Source organism: Haliotis cracherodii, unplaced genomic scaffold (assembly GCF_022045235.1).
Source record: "Haliotis cracherodii isolate W230 unplaced genomic scaffold, xgHalCrac1.p SCAF_14, whole genome shotgun sequence".
Taxonomy (NCBI): Eukaryota; Metazoa; Mollusca; class Gastropoda; order Lepetellida; family Haliotidae; genus Haliotis; species Haliotis cracherodii.
In genome coordinates, this window is record NW_027266269.1 from 19,224,103 (window position 1) to 19,242,141 (window position 18,039).

At 39.1% G+C, this 18,039-nt stretch overlaps 1 protein-coding gene across 2 annotated transcripts in view; it reads left to right on the plus strand.

Annotated features, from left to right (window-relative positions):
* Positions 1–3,368: 3,368 nt before the first annotated feature.
* LOC139460613 (glucoside xylosyltransferase 1-like) overlaps positions 3,369–18,039 on the plus strand; it is a 61,294-nt gene continuing 46,623 nt past the window's right edge. For both annotated transcript variants that reach the window (XM_071242080.1, XM_071242079.1), the window contains exon 1: positions 3,369–3,530. In XM_071242080.1, coding sequence (XP_071098181.1) covers positions 3,394–3,530 — 137 coding nt within the window. In that variant the 5' untranslated portion in view covers positions 3,369–3,393. The remainder of the gene's footprint in view (positions 3,531–18,039) is intronic.

Consider the following 18,039-nt stretch of genomic DNA (forward strand, 5'->3'; position numbering starts at 1 on the left):
TGTGTGTGTATGTGTGTGTGTGTGTGTGTGTGTGTGTGTGTGTGTGTGTGTGTGTGTGTGTGTGTGTGTGTGTGTGTGTCTCTCTGCTTGTACTGGTCCGTAATGATGTCGATTTATGGTGTCACTGAGATACCATGCCACAGTTTAGCATGAATACCCCACTGAGACACAGTATACTGACTCCGAGCCGACCAGTCCTTGTTTCAGCCTGTTAATGTCAAACACCAGTACAATCTTTTAACGTCCTTTAGTATGTCGCGGCCGGGATTGAACCCTGGACCTTCCGCTCTCCGGGCGGACGCTCAACCACTAGTCCACGGAGGCGGTCCTGTACGTCATCTGCGGAGATAAATGCTACCTCAAGAAACCATCTGTAGAACAACAAATACTTCTTGATTCCAAAACAGCAACCTTCCTATTCTCATCCCGTTTCATAGCTTGTAACTTTTCCATCACGTTTCCAAGCAAATATAATGCAGTACATATCCTAAATTGCTACCCCATCAACGCACATGTCATTTAAGTACAATAACAGCAATATTTTGAGACCACCCCCAACTCGGTGACATTTGCACCTGGGAGAATGCACGGGACGGCGTGAGGTAATTACCTCGGGACAGGTGATAGGTAATTACCTCAGGTTATAGGCCATTTCATACATGCATGACAACACACGAATCATTTAACCTGTAAAAGTACATTTTAAGGGTTATCACAATGCCAGTTAGGACAGGCTGAATTAGGCCAATTTGCGTTATTTTGATATACGCTCTTTTTTAGCCCCAATGACTCGCATTTATTAAATGAAGCCAGAAAAGCATTATTCTAGCATTTCCGACAGTATCTTAGCTTTCTTTATATCCAGTTTGCTATGTGATTAGTTTTATGTGTATGTAGTTCCCCATGGTACTAGTGTTCTGTATAAACTGTTTGCTAAGTATAACTAGTTTCCAGAGTATCAGGTTTCCTATGTTACTGGTATCGTGTATAACCAGTTTGCCATGTAACTAGCGTTCTTTGAAAACAACCCAAATCGATGCTCATGATGTCAACCAGTCGGTTGTATGGTCCAGGCCGCCGTCATGTAGCTAGAATATTGCTGAATGCGGCGTTGAACAACACACAAACAAAACGTCGTCACCGGTTTTCTATATAACCAGTACCAATGTCATCCAGTGTTTAATGTCACCAGGCTGCTTAGTTACCAGTGTGCAGTGTCAGCACTGTTTCCTATGTCATCAATGCCCTGTGCTTCAAAATGTATGTGGTAATCGATAACACCTTTGGATATTATGACACTGAACGTTCAACCCGCACGACCCTGTAAGCAGTTAGGCAAACAGCAGTGTAAGGCGTATTTGCGTTTCTGTCAGGGAATACAGTTTGACGTGGATACCCCGCTCAGACACAGCTATCCTGACTCCCGGGCAGACCAGGCTTTTTTTTATTATGCCCTAAATGCCGAGCGCCAGGCTTGGTGGCCATATAAGTACCACCTGTTAACATATTTTAGTGTGACGCTGAAGGTTATCGAACAAATAAACTTTCTCTCGCCTAACGAATGAGTTCGCTGTTTTACCTTGTCCATCTTGCCGTGATTCGCTGTTTGTCGTGTCCTTCTTGCCGTGATTCGCTGTTTGTCATGTTCTTCTGGCTGTGGTTCGCTGTTTTGTCTTGCCCTTCTCGCCAGAATTTGCTGTTTTGTCTTGTCCTTGTTGTCGTGGTTCGCTGTTTTGTCTTGTCCTTGTTGTCGTGGTTCGCTGTTTTGTCTTGTCCTTGTTGTCGTGGTTCGCTGTTTTGTCTTGTCCTTGTCATGGTTCGCTGTTTTGTCTTGTCCTTGTCATGGTTCGCTGTTTTGTCTTGTCCTTCTCGCCAGATTTTTTTGTTTTGTCTTGTCCTTGCCGTATTTAGCTGTTTTGTCTTGTCGGTTTTACCAGAGTTTCTGTTTTGTCTTCTTCTTCTAGCCGAAATTCGCCCTGATTCTTTTTCTAGGTTTATCCTCAGGATGTCCTTGTGTCTATGAACCCAAAGGGTAAACCTTTAACATATGAATAACTTCGGGGTTGCTGTCCACGTCAAGTTGACCTGCCGTCAACTGAAATATTGTTCAAAGCGACGTTACACGAACTCCACTCACTCGCTCTTCGATGCGACCTTGTGTACATTTCTGCTCTGCAATGATGTAGAAAAGACTTCTCTGACCAACAATAGCATCATGTGTATACACAACATACAGGGAGATGGGGAAGTCTTGTGGTTAAAGCATTCGCTCGTCACGCAGAAGAATCAGGTTCGATTCCCCACATGGGTAGAATGTGTGAAGCCTATTTCTGGTGATATTGCTGGAATATTGCTAAAAGCGGCGTAAAACTATACTCACTCGCACACACTACACATGAAACAGAACATTTGAGGTTGTGGTCTCATCAATCGGGGATGATGCGGTGACAGTGGAACACAGAGGGTACCGTCAACAGAGCGTACGTCAAGCCGTTTCCCCAGGAATAAATCAATGTCTCTCACCCGATGCCACTTACCACAATTTGAAAGCAAATGGAGAGGAGATGAATGAATTCGGTTTAATGCATGTATCTGTATGTGTGACACTAAAAACATTTCATTCATTCATGCAGTCAAATCAGTGTTGTACACCGCGACACCGTGGTAACACAGTGGTAACGCCCGTGACGGAGAACTTCAATTGGGGAGGTCAGTATCCCGTGGCGACACTGTGGGAATACAACAAAAGTTGGAATCCAATTTGCTGAAAGCACGTCTCCGTCAATAATTATCTTATCAATACAAACACAGAATTTTTATCAATACTCAAACTCACAACTGATTGCTGAGGCAGAAGGCGACTTCTTAAACACTTAACTAAAGTTTGATAACGGTTAAGATTCTATATCGAAACGTTGCTATATCCAATACCACCGTCATGCAGCTGGACTATTGCTGAGTGCGGCGATAAACAAAAACAAAACAAACAACTTTGATTGTTTACAGGCCACTGTCAACATACAAACACATACTTTATTCATGCAAATTGTGTGAGTGAAAGATGCAACCGGAAAAATCGAGACTGATTGTTCTCTGGTGTTGACATTAACTGAAGTGAGTGTAATATTTCGATATACACAGACTTTGACGTGTGTACTCATATTTAGATTTGTACATGTTTAAAGTCCGTGAGTGTCGAAACATCACACTTACACCTCGCAAATCAACGTACCACACAACCAGGCCAGTTATACTTCCCACACCATTTTTCATCCTCATGCATACTGTGACGTCAAGTGACAGATTTACACCGTGTCGAGTGTCCCAGCCGGTTCGCGCAGTACAGCCCATTCAAGAGTGTTATTTTCCTTGTTTCACGCAGGCCGCGCCACGATGTACAGACCATCTCGTAAACGCTGCTTGGTGATACTGCCAACTTTGGCTATCATCAACGGACTTCTGTGGTCATTCTATCAAGCAGCTTACAGCCAGGGTGACCCCCTGAGTACCCACAAGCTTCAGACTCACAGGTAACTATAGATACTCCTTCTAACGATAGATATGTGCCTCTACTCCTCTCTATGTACATGGTAGCGTCCGGTTGGAACTCGGCGAAATAGTGAAAAAATGTAACCTGAAGTCACGCTAGTGTTTTGAAGCAATGTGGTACAACGCAGGGACTTAAGAGAAGGAATAGCATTGACTGAATGTAGACTTTATCATAGTTCAGGGACAAACTACGCCTTGTGTCAATACTTGTTGCATAAGATTAAGTGGGTCGCAGCCCAAGTAAGTTTGACTGAAATTCAACACTACTTTATCTGTATGCTTTGTCTGTATCTATGATTGTGTGTGCGTGTCTCTGTGTGTGTGCATTTGTGTGTGCGTGTCTCTGTATGTGTGCATGTGTGTGTGTGTGTGTGTGTGCATATGTGTGTGTTTGTGTGTGTGTGTGTGTGCGCGCGCGCGCGTGTCTCTGTGTGTGTGTGCATGTGTGTATGTGTGTGTGTGTGTGCGTTTGTGTGCGCGCGCGCGTGTGTGTGTGTGTGTGCACTTAACACAGAACAAGCATAATGTATGGAATTGATTCGGAAAATGATCTGCGAATGATTTTTGTTCAACCCTGACACCAAAAGATTGTGTAATGTTTGTTTTATAAGTCAAAATGATTAAATGCTAAAGAAGAAGTTAGACGTGTGTGTGTGTGTGTGTGTGCGTGTGTGTGTGCGCGTGCGTGTGTGTATGTGTGTGTGTGTGTGTGTGTGTGCACTTAACACAGAAAAAGCATAGTGTGTGCAATTGATTCGGAAAATGAACTGCGAATGATTTTTGTTCAAAAGACACCAAAAGATTGTAACACGTCCTATTTTAATTCTGGAAACCCAAAAGTCCAGAAACTCTACGGTCTTTGCCCAGTCTCGGTTAAAGGTATGTACAAAATTAAACATGCTGTTGTCATGGGAACATACCGAGGAAGAAAAAATGAAAACAATATTGTTCAAAAACTCAATATTTACACTTTGCCCAAGGGAGAAGTGTGGCCCATGGGCGAAGACTGGCCCATGGGTAGGCCCATGGGCGAGAATATGTTCCTTTACTTAAAACTCATGTTTTTGTTTCGCAAATACATTAAATGTATTCATTCAAGTATCATGACACAAAATATAACTCATTTTAACTTAATTCAATTATTTTATAGCGATATTGAAATATTTCGCCCATGGGCGAGAAAAAAGGTTTGGCCCATGGACGAGAATATTTTCCTTTGCTCAACAGTTTTAGTTTCGCAAATACATAAAGGTGTTATAAGCATGACACATGATTTTACCTTAATTCAACTATTAAAATATGTCGCCCATGTTTTCGTCAGTCCCTTTAAATAATTAACTAATTGTGTACAAAGTATATTGTATCATGTGAAATATACTTCATATTATATCATTACATTACTATTTAAAAAGGGCCTTTGGTTGGATGTTTCCTTTACAGAAGTTTTACAAATTTCACCTTTTTTACATATTGCAACGATCTTTAATGAACCCGGCGGCCCGTGAAGACCCGGGGTAAAATAGGTCTTCAGCAACCCATGCTTGCCGTAAAAGGCGACTATGCTTGTCGTAAAAGGCGACTAACAGGATCGGGTGGTCAGGCTCGCTGACTTGGTTGATGCATGTCATCGGTCCCAATTGCGTGGATCGATGCTCATGTTGTCAATCACTGGATTGTCTGGTCCAGACTCGAGTATTACAGACCGCCGTCATATCGAGAGAATATTGTTTATTAAAGTGTCACATGTTATATACACTTCGTGATAGGATATATACAAAACAGTAAAATATAACATCCGGCCAAATATAGCCAACGAGACACTATAAAACGTATCAATCATAAACTATTCAGAATAATTAATGTAGCACACGGACACATACCTACGTGAAGCTACTTTGCACACGGAGGCGCGTGCTCATACTTAACATACACCGCACATATACATCCATCCATAGACACATATACATAAATACATACCTCGTGATGCAGGCGCGGAGCACGGCCGTGGGCTGCTTCAATGAGGAGCGCACCAGTATGCCAGAATACAGGGCAACTGACTTCCAAAGTCCTAAGTTAAAAAGTGCGCTCCCCCTTGACTCCCCCGAACGCGTTGCGCCGCCCCCGCTCCCCGAGTGTACAATTACTCACCTTGCATGCACACCCCCCCCCCCCCCCCCCCCCCCAACACACACACACACACACACACACACACACACACACACACACACACACACGCACGTACGTACGTACGTACGTACGCACGCAAGCACGCACGCATACATACATAACAGTCATACAAGTCATACATACATACTTGGCTTAAAAACCTTTTAACCATGTTGTAAATTGATTTGGCTAAAATACATTGAAGCGATTCTTCGTTCATAATAAAAATAAACTTTTCTAAACTACTCATATAATGAAATGCATTATCTACTGAAATTGCTTCTTTAGCTAAGTTGTATCTTAAATCATCATAAAATGGACATTCTATTAAAAAGTGACATTCATCTTCAACATAATTTACATGATCATTAATACATCACACTGGGAAAGTAAGTGACACTAGGTATGCAATATACAGGTACGCGTGCGCGTATTTCAATGGAAAAAACTATTCGTCTTTTATTGCATAACGTTTGGCTGAATATCTCACATTCATGTACATGTACAGGCTAGGTATTTGCTAACAGCAACACCTGCATAACTGTTTATTCACGCGTGGTGTGGCAGATTGTAATTGACCGAGAGCAGGTATTGTAGAATCACCTGTAAATAAGGCCGACTCTGTAATTAGATACAACGTACTAATGAGAATATGAGAATTATCATAAGAAGGCTGTTGCGTTTTTCTTAACTACTACCATTTTCATACCAAAAGTGACAATGCATTTAAAAGTTGCTTTAGTGTCACAATATTCACTCACGTTTTTCCTCAATCGCATTGAAACATAATTCCCACTGGTCAGTTCGACACCGCATGTAATTAAATAATTATTTCGAGATTTCGTTAGAATGTGAGATATTCAGCCAAACGTTATGCAATTAAAGACGAATAGTGTTTTCCATAAAAACACACGCACGCGTACCTCTATATTGCATACCTAGTGTCACGTAATTGCCCAGTGTGATGTATCAACGGGACATAAAAGGGGAAATGAAATAGAAACTAACTAAATGTTGTGGAAAATAACTCCAATGAATTGGAGTAAACGCGCATGAATTCGTATGATAAACTGTCAAAGCGTTTTGAGAGGTAAGGCCGGGTTCATTAAAGATCGCTACAATATGTAAAACAGGTGAAATTTGTAAAACTTCTATAAAGGAAACATCCAACCAAATGCCTTTTTAAATAGTAATGTAATGATATAATATAAAGTATATTTCACATGATACAATATACTTTGCACACAGTTAGTTGATGCTTCAAAGGGACTGACGAAAACATGGGCGAAATATTTTAATAACGCTATAAAATAGTTGAATCATATGTCATGCTTGTAGACACACCTTATGTATTTGCGAAACTGAAACTGTTGAGCCAAGGAAAATATTCTCGCCCATGGGCCAAACTTTCTCGTCCAGGGCGAAATATTTCAATAACGCCGTGAAATAGTTGAATTAAGTTAAAATGTTTTAAATTATGTGACATGAAACTTCTAAGAACACACCTTTATGTATTTGCGAAACAAAACCACGAGTTTTTAGCAAAAGAAAATATTCTCGCCCATAGGCGAAATATTTCAATAACGCTATAAAATAGTTGAATTAAGTGAAATGAGATAAATTATGTGCGTGTGTGTGCACTTACCACAGAACAAGCATAGAATATGCATTTGATTAGGAAAATGATCTGCGAATGATTTTTGTTCAACCCTGACACCAAAAGAATGTGTAATGTTTGTTTTATACGTCAAAATGAATAAATGCTGAAGAAGAAGTGTGTGCGTGCATGCGTGCGTGCGTGCGTGCGTGCGTGCTTGCTTGCGTGAGTGAGTGTGTGTGTGTGTGTGTGTGTGAGTGTGTGAGTGTGTGTGTGTTGGGGATGGGATGGGGGTGTTTGCATGGTGCTCCACCTTGGAACAATATTAGGCTTAGATTAACACAAGTCAATAATCTACGTGGAACACACCCACGACAAAACCCGTACATCTATCATATGATAGATACTCTTGTCACTCATGTGCAAGAATTGGACGTCTGCTGTGCCTCCTGATATATGATAGCAAAGAAGGACTAGGTTCTTTTTATCTTATGAAATAGAATGTACAGGAGTTAAAGTATCTCCGCGCCTATATATACTGAACCAAATTAAAAACTTCACAATCCTAAAATTTTAACATTTTTACCAGTTATCATTGTGTGTCCTTATTGTGTATTTAAACAGTAATGGCCACGTATTGTCTTCAGATAACACCCGTTTTTGTGCAGGTGAATCGATCAAAATCATGTGCACAGCACTATAGTGGCAAAACTGGTTTTTCACGTGCAACTGGTCACGTGGCCATAATACCGCACGTGTTTTCAGCCATACTTGTAAGCAGTCATTAACAAAAAAGAAAAACACAAGAAAACAAAAGTCTTTACGGCCATTTGTCATGCCATGCCTTTCAAATGTGCAACGTGAACGTGCCATCGGCATGTTGCAGACGGGAACGTCCGTAGCTGAAGTCGCAAGGACGATTGGTTGTAGTCGACGGACTGTTTATGATTAACAGACGTGTCTACAGCAAACGGGTACCACCGCTGATCGCCCTCGGCCAGGTCGACCACGTGTGACGTCACATGCAGAGGATCGTCAGATTGTCTTACGTCACCTCCGTAACCGATATTTGACGGCTACATCAACCAGAAATGAACTGTTTAGGGGTAGACTGAGTGCGCAAACTGTTCGAAACCGTCTGAGAACTGCTCACCTTCAAGCACGACGTCCATACTGCGGCCCGATTCTGACTCAATTACACAGACGTCAACGTCAATTGCGGTCACATCGACACTTACGATGGACTCGTAAGTAAGGAATCATGTCGTCTTCACTGATGAATCCCGATTTAATCTTCGATTTGCTGATGGTAGGACGAGGGTGTGGAAGCGCCATCATGAACGTTACTCCCAGTGTTGTGTACAGGATGTTGACAGATTTCGAGGCGGAAGTGTCATGGTGTGGGGTGCTTTCTGTGGTAATGCACGTTCCAGGCTTCTTGTCATCCGTGGCAACCTCAACGCTGCTGCTTACCGCGACCAGGTACTGGCACCAGAACTTCTACCTTCTATGGCAGCACATGGACCCGGTTTGATCTTCCAACACGACAATGCCAGACTCCACACAGCAATTTTGACAAGGAATTTCCTTCAGAATGCGGGAGTCAACGTCAAGGTCTCCCGACCTCAATCCCATCGAACACGTCTGGGATGCTCTTGGCAGAAGTCTGCGCACTCTCCAGAACCAACCACAGAATTTGCAAGATTTTTGCAGCAACAATGGCGTCGTCTTCCCAATCATGTGTTCATAAGCATCACAAGGTCCATGCGGAGGCGTTGTATGGAAGTTGTCAAAGCACATGGTGGCCATACACTTGTGTGCCATCAGATTTTCGTGCTTGGGACTTATGATTTAAACTGTTCATGTTATTACCGAATACCGTAGGTGCTTGGAACAAATTATGGTTACCACCGTTGATTAAAATCCTTCTTTGGACATTAATGATTAAAAATTACCTTCTCTGATACATTTGTCCGTTGTATATCATATATGGGATTACTTTTGAAAATGTGAAGTTTTTAATTTGACTCAGTATATGTATACTACTTACCGTAAGCTTTCTAAAGATTGTTTCTATACATTTTTAGCTTGGACGTAAAGGGCTTCCATCTTGAAACGAATGTAGAGGGTCGTTATGCTTTGCGGTTACCATAATGAAAGAAGAATTGTCAGATTTATCACAAAGTTAGACATTGTAGTACTTGTTAAGTATACTACCTAGATATACCCCGCGGATATCTACTTATTCATCAAACCTTTCTTAGATACAGTTACTATTCCAAAACTTAGCAAAACATATGGATGCTAAGTTTCTTCCACAAAAGCTTAAAGATGACGCACATTTATCGAGATTGCTATATTTTCCAGTTAGTTATGGCACCGGCTGGTCAGCTCCCATAGAACTGGGCACCAGTGGTCAATAATGATTTATAAATGTAAACGTAATGCTCCGATATGTTTAACAGATATCGTGTTGTATAACGCAAATATTTTGTTAAACTGTACATGTAGTTGTTTGTTTAGAAATATCGAAAGTGTGTTTCGTAGCTGCATTGGAATTTAAGTCTTAGTTATTTAACTGGCAAAATTTCTACATATTGTTAACAGCACTTCCTATATTTGGAGGAGGCGGCGTCCTGTCTCTCATGTATAATACATAGAAAGGAACGCAGCGTGAATAGTAGGATTTCAGTTGATATTTATCCATATGTAAAGATCAAAAACTTTATACCTGCTTCATACCCCAAAATAATAATTCAGCAAAATAAGTATTATAAACTAAATACCTGAAATTTTTTAAGAAGTTTTATCCATTCACGTATTAAAATAATGGACACATTTTTCAATATCAATCTGTACTAAAAAAGCATGTTTCCAGTTGACTAACATTTAAACAGAAAATAAAGGATGCTACATTCGCCGCATGACGTTAAGATTTAAATTTCAAGGCATGGTTTGTTGTACGTATTTGAGAGATTGCTGTCAATATGACACTTCACCTCAGTGTGTCAAAGGTATGAATAAAAGCAAGATCGATGCATAAAAATCATGCATATGCCTGGTGCGTACGCAATCGGCCATTTTGGAAATCGTCTTGTTATCTTAGCAATTACTGCGGCTACAATATGTAAGTGAGAATGGATTTGAGGGCACGCAACCACACGGATTGGAAGAAACTACAGGAAGGAGAACCACTGAGCTGCGACCGATCTTCCAGATTTACCAGCACTGTTGCCCTTCCAGGAGTCTTCTGTCTGGAGCGGCTGATACAAAGAAGGAGAACTCAAAAGGTAAAGTGAATTTATGCTTTTTACAATTTTAATGTCTACCGCTCTCAAGTTATTTGTAAGCAATCGGAATATTAAAATACCTCTTAAAAGGTACCATAATGTGTCAGGCTAGATACGACAGAGCATTCACAGACTAACAGATAATATGTAGTAAAGATGTTAACTATATAAAACAACAACAGCGTATGGCATGAAATGAATAGGATATAGTGTAATTCCTAAAATATCACATTTAACAAAATAAACGTAAATGTAGGTGTTGATTAATTGTTCAGCACATTTTAAGCAGCGACATACGGACAGATTATAGCTGAGGTTTTAAGACATAAGGGTTGTTTTATTAGTTTCATAGAAATTGACGTGAAATAGTGTTATTATCAAAGCATTCAAAAACATTTTGTGTTCACTGAATGGGAATTCAGTACTTTAAGATGCCGATTGATCAATCCAATGTTATTTTATCGAAATAAATATGTTTATATAACAACACTTTGATTCATTATTTGCTGAAACTGTTTTGTCAATAGTTCCATTCTCGTTACAATTTTGGTAGAGCCACAATGGTTTACGATGTGTTTGTTATTTAAGCAATATGTAAATGTAATATATATATAAGTAAGACCATCCCAACCTGATCAAGAAGAAATAGATAAAACCAAACCCATAATACCGAACAGATGATGTATAGCGAGTGGACTGTATACATTTATTTCACGCCTGGGGATATCGCCAGATGGGGTCGCGTTTCGTAATTTATATTGTTTGATAGGGGCAGTGAAACTTGATAATACAGGATTTAAAACACAACACGTTCAGTCTTGGGCTTGTGTGAAACCAAGATTTTCTCTTTACGCCCTTGGTGAAATACAGTCCGCAAGCGAGCAGAAACGCGTTCACTGCAGTCATCGTTGTCGCCTTTTTTTCCCATGCAAAAGATATATTTCATAAAACATATTTACACTCATGTATTTCTTAAAATTGTTAACATTACAACTAAGATTTGTTGGTGCCCTAAAGCATGTCGTTGTCACTGTATTTGATGACTGTGATCACGTTTTGTCTTTGTCCGAGAGAACAAAATGGCGCACATGTAAAATCGGCAAAAGTGGAGATCATGATTTCAATAACGACCTCTAATTCGCAATGAAAGTCCTTGGTTACCAAGGTGTATTATATGGTTTCTGCCTCTAGTAGATTAAAATTACCAATCGACACTGTATTTTTTATCAAAACGCTTAACCTAGAAACAACATATAGATCTAGTATAACTATAACGTGTACAAGAAGGAAATACGTGATGCAGGAACATCAGGAATCTCTTAAACGTCTGTGCAGTTCAATCGCTACAGATCAGGGCCTAGATTTTCGAAACGATCTTAGCTAAGATAAATCTTAACAACTTACGTTCAAAGATAAGATATCTCAAGGTAAGATAAGATAGATTTTCGAAACTATCGTAAACCTGTCGCAGATCGTTCAGAGCTACGATACCTATCGTAACTCTGACAGAGAACTCATTTGTGTTAGAGATCGAAAAAGCGGGTGTTACCCAGTGACGTCACGGGGTTTCCCAGCTGCTGACAATAACAACAACATAGATAAATGACACGGAATTCATGATCACATTGTCAGGTCACATTGTTTAACACGCACATATTTGAGTGAAATGCTGTACAATCCTACATATGTCCTACATGTAGACGTGTTGTTCTTATGATAAAAAATGCCATGACTAACCGAACACAAAAAGCATTCGTGTGCCATGCAATAGCATTTTTCAAAGCCAAAAAATGTTATAATCAATAAGTATAGTGTTACCACACTTTAGCTATTAGAATGGAAATAATGTGCCAAAGGATACTTCACTATTTTCCCTTCAAATGGTGACCGCGCAGAACTTTATGATATAAACACATCGCGTACAAAGTCAAGGACGAAAGTAAGGGGCGTTATTCTAAATGACAATGACGAGACCTTTGATCGAACAGCATATGCGTTCAGCATTTAACATGCGTGTTCAAGTCTGATGTTAAGCGATGTATACTGTATATGTTTGTGTTTATGTCAAAAGTCAAGTTTTTATTAGTGTAAACACCAACATTATACGTGGAAACACTCAAAACAAAAATTGTTCAGGAAGCAGTGCACCCACAAGCAAGATTTTATGACAATCTAAGGTTGTTAAGTTTGTTTTGTTATTTATGTATCCAATATATTTCACGAATTAACCAAGGACTTAAATACAATATCAAGCTATAAGTATTTAGATGATGAAATTATTTTTTATCTATCTAGATCCATAATTCTTTTCAAAATTTAAAAGTGACACTAATTTTCGTTCGCAAAGACTTAAGAGACATAATTTCGGAATTGTCAAGTTATGTTGTCTTAGGGAAGACACCTCAAGTTAACGTGAACATACATATAATGTAGTCATTTTCTATCCTTTTAAATTAAGAAGAGCTAATAAACTGATTTGTCTGATTTCATTTAAATCTGACTAAGGAGCGAAATACTTTGTAATGTGTCAAATCTATTCCAGAACGTAGTTCAATGATCTTTGGCTTGTCTGACAGCATTGCTGAGGATCATTTACTAGTATTTGTCCGTTGACCCTAAACGTGACAACGATTTTATTGTTTGAATGGTCTCAAGTATATCTGTATATTTTTTAAACACAAAACGGGAAGATGCAGACTTAAATATTAAAAACACCAAAATATTTTAAAACCGGTTTATTGAATGCAAAGATTATTGTGTTGAAAATGTGTATTTTATATTGATCAGTAAATTTCATTCAATAAACTTTTTTTTCTGCGAACATATATTGGAATTTACAAACTATTCTACATTTTGACGAGAACCAGAACGAGCATGGGAACCCATTTTTTATTTGATTTGTCGATACGAAAATCTGTGCTTAACTCTTACTGTCAAAATTTCAGTAAATTGTTATATTTAATGAAATACATCTATATGCCGTTAATCAATGTTTTCAAAGAATGCAATTGTTCAACAGACAGTTTTTGATCATTTTTTTTCAAATATTTGTTTTTCAAGATGATATAGATAACATAGGTATTGAATTTAAAACGAAACAAATTACAATTACGTTTGCAAGAAAAATATTAGATATTGAAAACAAATATTTGATCACATGTATTTCCTTGTTAAGTCAATAAATACTATACTGTATAGTTAATATTCAATTATTAAAACCACCCGTCCCACACGATTTTAGATGTAAAAACTTATGCGAAACCTTTATGGGTTTTTTTGACATATGTAAATTGATATAATTTTATAAAATGCGAAAATAAAGACTAAAGCATTGACACAAATGCGATCCAGAAACTATAACAGCAGAACTCTGCGCTTTAAGAAAACTGTACCATTGAGCAAGGTGTCCCGGGCGAATACAAAGGGAAACCACTCTCAATTAGAGTTTGAACTAAGATTAGCTCCCCCTGAGTTATCAATGAGGTCACGGTCATTACTGTAGCCTGCCGACACCTTCCGTTTTTATCCTTCCCAAATTATCGAAAAGGTATGTTGTTTCACACTTCTTCAGCATAGACCGGGATAGAAATTTATTGTAAGCTATCGACTCCACAGTTATGTGGATCGCTGTCGCGCTTAAGAACATTTTTGACGTGAAATCCTTGATGCGTTCTTCGTGTTTTCGAAGTGTCAATTTGCATCACTCAGTTTTACAAAATGAAATGTCAATGTTTGAACGTAAGGCGGACTAATTGATTGGCAAAATATCTATGGAAAAGTATGCCGCCATCTTGGATGAAGATAAAATAAACTTACGACAGGTATAGGGCTATCTTAGATTTACGACAAACTTAAAATATCTTAGGGCTACGATAGTTTCGAAAATACACTACGATAGCCTACGATTTCCTTACGATAACTTTACGATAATCCTAGGGCTAAGATCGTTTCGAAAATCTAGGCCCAGGGCCTAGATTTTCGAAACGATCGAAGCTCTAAAATTATCGTTAATTTGTTCTAAGGAAATCGTAGGCTATCGTAGCATATTTTCGATACTATCGTAGCCCTAAGATATCTTAAGATTGTCGTAAATCTAAGATAGCCCCATACCTGTCGTAAGTTTATTTTATCTTCATCCAAGATGGCGGCATAATTTTCCCATAGATATTTTGCCAAACAATTAGTCTGCTTTACGTTCAAACATTGGCATTTCATTTTGTAAAACTGAGTGATTCAAATTGACACTTCGAAAACATCAAGGATTTCACGTCAAAAATGTCCTTAATCGCGACAGCGGATCCACATAACTGTGGAGTCGATAGCTTACAATATATTTCTATCCGAGTCCATGCTGAAGAAGTGTGAAACAACATACCTTTTCGATATTTTGGGAAGGATAAAAACGGAAGGTGTCGGCAGGCTACAGTAATGACCGTGACCTTATTGATAACTCAGGGGGAGTTAAGGAATGCGTTGAAGCACGAGCCGATGCACGCAGGTTGTTGCGTGCATTTCATGCCTCCAACAGTAAAGTTGATAGACAGCTATATTCATCGGCATGGAAATACTATCACAGTATTACAGATCAGTTTTGGTGGAAAAACTGGTGTCTTCTTTAGAAATAAGTAATAATAAGATATTTTGGTCTTTAGTCTCAAAAAGGACTTGTGCTCCGATAGGTATCGTAGCTCTGAACGATCTGCGACAGGTTTACGATAGTTTCGAAAATCTATCTTATCTTAACCTTAAGATATCTTATCTTTGAACGTAAGTTGTTGAGATATATCTTAGCTAAGAAAATCTAGGCTCAGACTTTGTTGACGCTGGGTAATTTGATTACATCTATTATCATAATATGATTATATAACCTGTGCACATTACATACCATTTATCGTAACATATCGTGCATGAATCAATTATTGAAATCCAGCTATTCAACCAATACTACTGAAATCCGTAAACATACCGAAATTACTTCTTATAGCCAAAAGCAACTTAACAACATTTGACTGAATGCTTTCAGATCGTCACGGTTTTATGGCCTTATTAATTATCCTCAGACTCAGTTTCGACGCGAATATGACTGCAAGATTGTTGATGATTGTTGGGTAAAGCAACAATGTCAAAGAAAGCAATTACTATTCAGGAAACGTTTTTATGGATACAGCAGTTTCTTATAAGGATTTAGCTTCTGGATAGGGTCATGAGGCTTATAATACAACCAAATATATTTTTAGACGTTGTACCGAACTGATATAATCTAAACAAATATGTATTTGCAAATGAAATGGTATTGGCTAACATCAATTTAGTCGTTGACATGTTCAATAGTCTATATTTTGTTTTCAGGGTGTACTCTATCTTGTGCAGTGGCAGGGGTACTCAATAGAGGACTGCACCTGGGAGCCAAGTCATTTAATTCACTCTTACCACAAACCAAATGCCTGTCCACAGCTGATATCTACATTTTTTCGAGAGAGGAGTCCAGGCACGTCTGAAAACCCGTGAAGTCAGGTTTTCTGTGCCGTGTCCTGGACGTGTTTAGGTCTGTGTACCATTCTGATGGCGAGGTGCATATCCAGCAAGCTGATTTTACCAAACATTTTCTACCCGACCACTGTCCGTATCATGTCAACGTCCATGGAGAGGGAACGTATGTGGATTTCCCCGTGAGGACCTGGCCGCGTGGGAGAATGACTTCCACCTGGGTGATCTGAGATAGTCGTGTACTGCTCGTGAAGACCCCCGTGAAGTTCTTGGTAATTCTCTGTGAATTTGGGAAACTTCGCGATATGCCGAGTCGCTTACGCCAAAACGATCCAAAACATTGACAAAGGAGCGCAGCTTTAGCTTTTCAGATTCCGGCAAGTTGGAATAATGTTTTGCCAGACATTTCTGCAGTAATGCTTTTTCTGAGCCATTTGTGGACCTTCTGAACATGTGAACACACCTTTTTTGGATTCGTCTCCTCGAGATCTTTCCAGTGATATAAAATATGTTTTTATAGCTAGCTTCCTTCTGTGTGGTAAAGTTCTGACTGCTTGCCATTCCGAAGTTGTCCCGCCCTGCCTTTATAATTTACAATCCTGTCTTAATCCAATGAGAGAGAGAGAGAAAAATAGCAAATAAATAGATTGAACAAGTCTCTCGGGCCAGGAAAAGAAAAAGCTTTTAAATTATCTTCCTTCAAAGCCTAGAGGCAAATTAAATCCTTACATCAAGAGCAAAAGTTTTCAGAAAGGTCAAACATCACTGAAGAAATTACATCTCAACCAACCCAAGATGTCAATTTGAGTGAACCTTCCATTTCGTGGCTCCGTGACTTTTTGCAAACTCATAATGTGACAACGTTAACGAAGTCTACATCAAGGCCAAAACTTATGGAGATGGCAAGCAAACTGGATTGATATTTGAAGGCCTGTTTATGTGCTTAGAACATGTGACATCCTTTTGTTAAAGTTTAGCATAATGCATTACATTATTCATGTCTTCATGTAAATAAATAGATTTCTTCAATACAAAACTTTTAGTTTGTTAGCTGATTTTTTCGGCTTGGTGCTTGTATAATTAATTTATACATAAGTATATCGTCTCTGGTGGCAGTTAATAACAACAGGTAATATCACAAAATATACTACAAATGATTACATTCCGATTATACTTCAATATATGATGGGGATAATAAAGTAGTACATACCAAATTATACATTCATGAACCAAAAAAATGTTCTTTTAGTTTTTCAAACAAGTTGCAATGTAAAATATTTACACAAAATGTATCTGCACGTGGGTTCGAACGTAGAATGTACAGCACGAGGGTCGTGATATAAATAAACATTAGTTAACCTCAATTAGTACTGCAGGGGTTATCGCTGATGACACCAAGATACTATTTGACAACGCTTTAATTGGTTTATATCGTTGTGGAAGAGTTTGGTCCCATGCATTCTTGGGTATGAGGGGGAAAGCAAATGGAAGGCTGGTGCTAGGACGGACTAAGGTCGATTATATAGAGCTAGCCCTTCTGAAATACCAGGGCCAGGCAGGGTAACAACAAGTACCATATTATAACTTTTTTGGGGCAGGCGCTGAATGCTGAATACGACTCTGGTCGTCTAATTTTCAGAGCTTCACTATGCCTTGGTTGAACTGTAAGTCAACTATCATAGTTTAACGATAGAGAGATTAATAGCTGATAATAGATTCAAACATGTAGTAATGGGATCAGATTAATTACATTTTTTCAGTGAAGCGCTCTAAGTAAATTACGTGACTAAATGCGCGGAGAAGTATTGTTGGCGTAAGGACGAACATAGCTGAGATTTGGAGCGGGGTGTGGAGGTTTGCCACCTCGAGCCTTAGACTCGGTCACAAAAAGCCCTTCGACAAACATGGGTTGTTCAACACGCCTGGTTTGTCAGGCCAGCAAGTCACTCA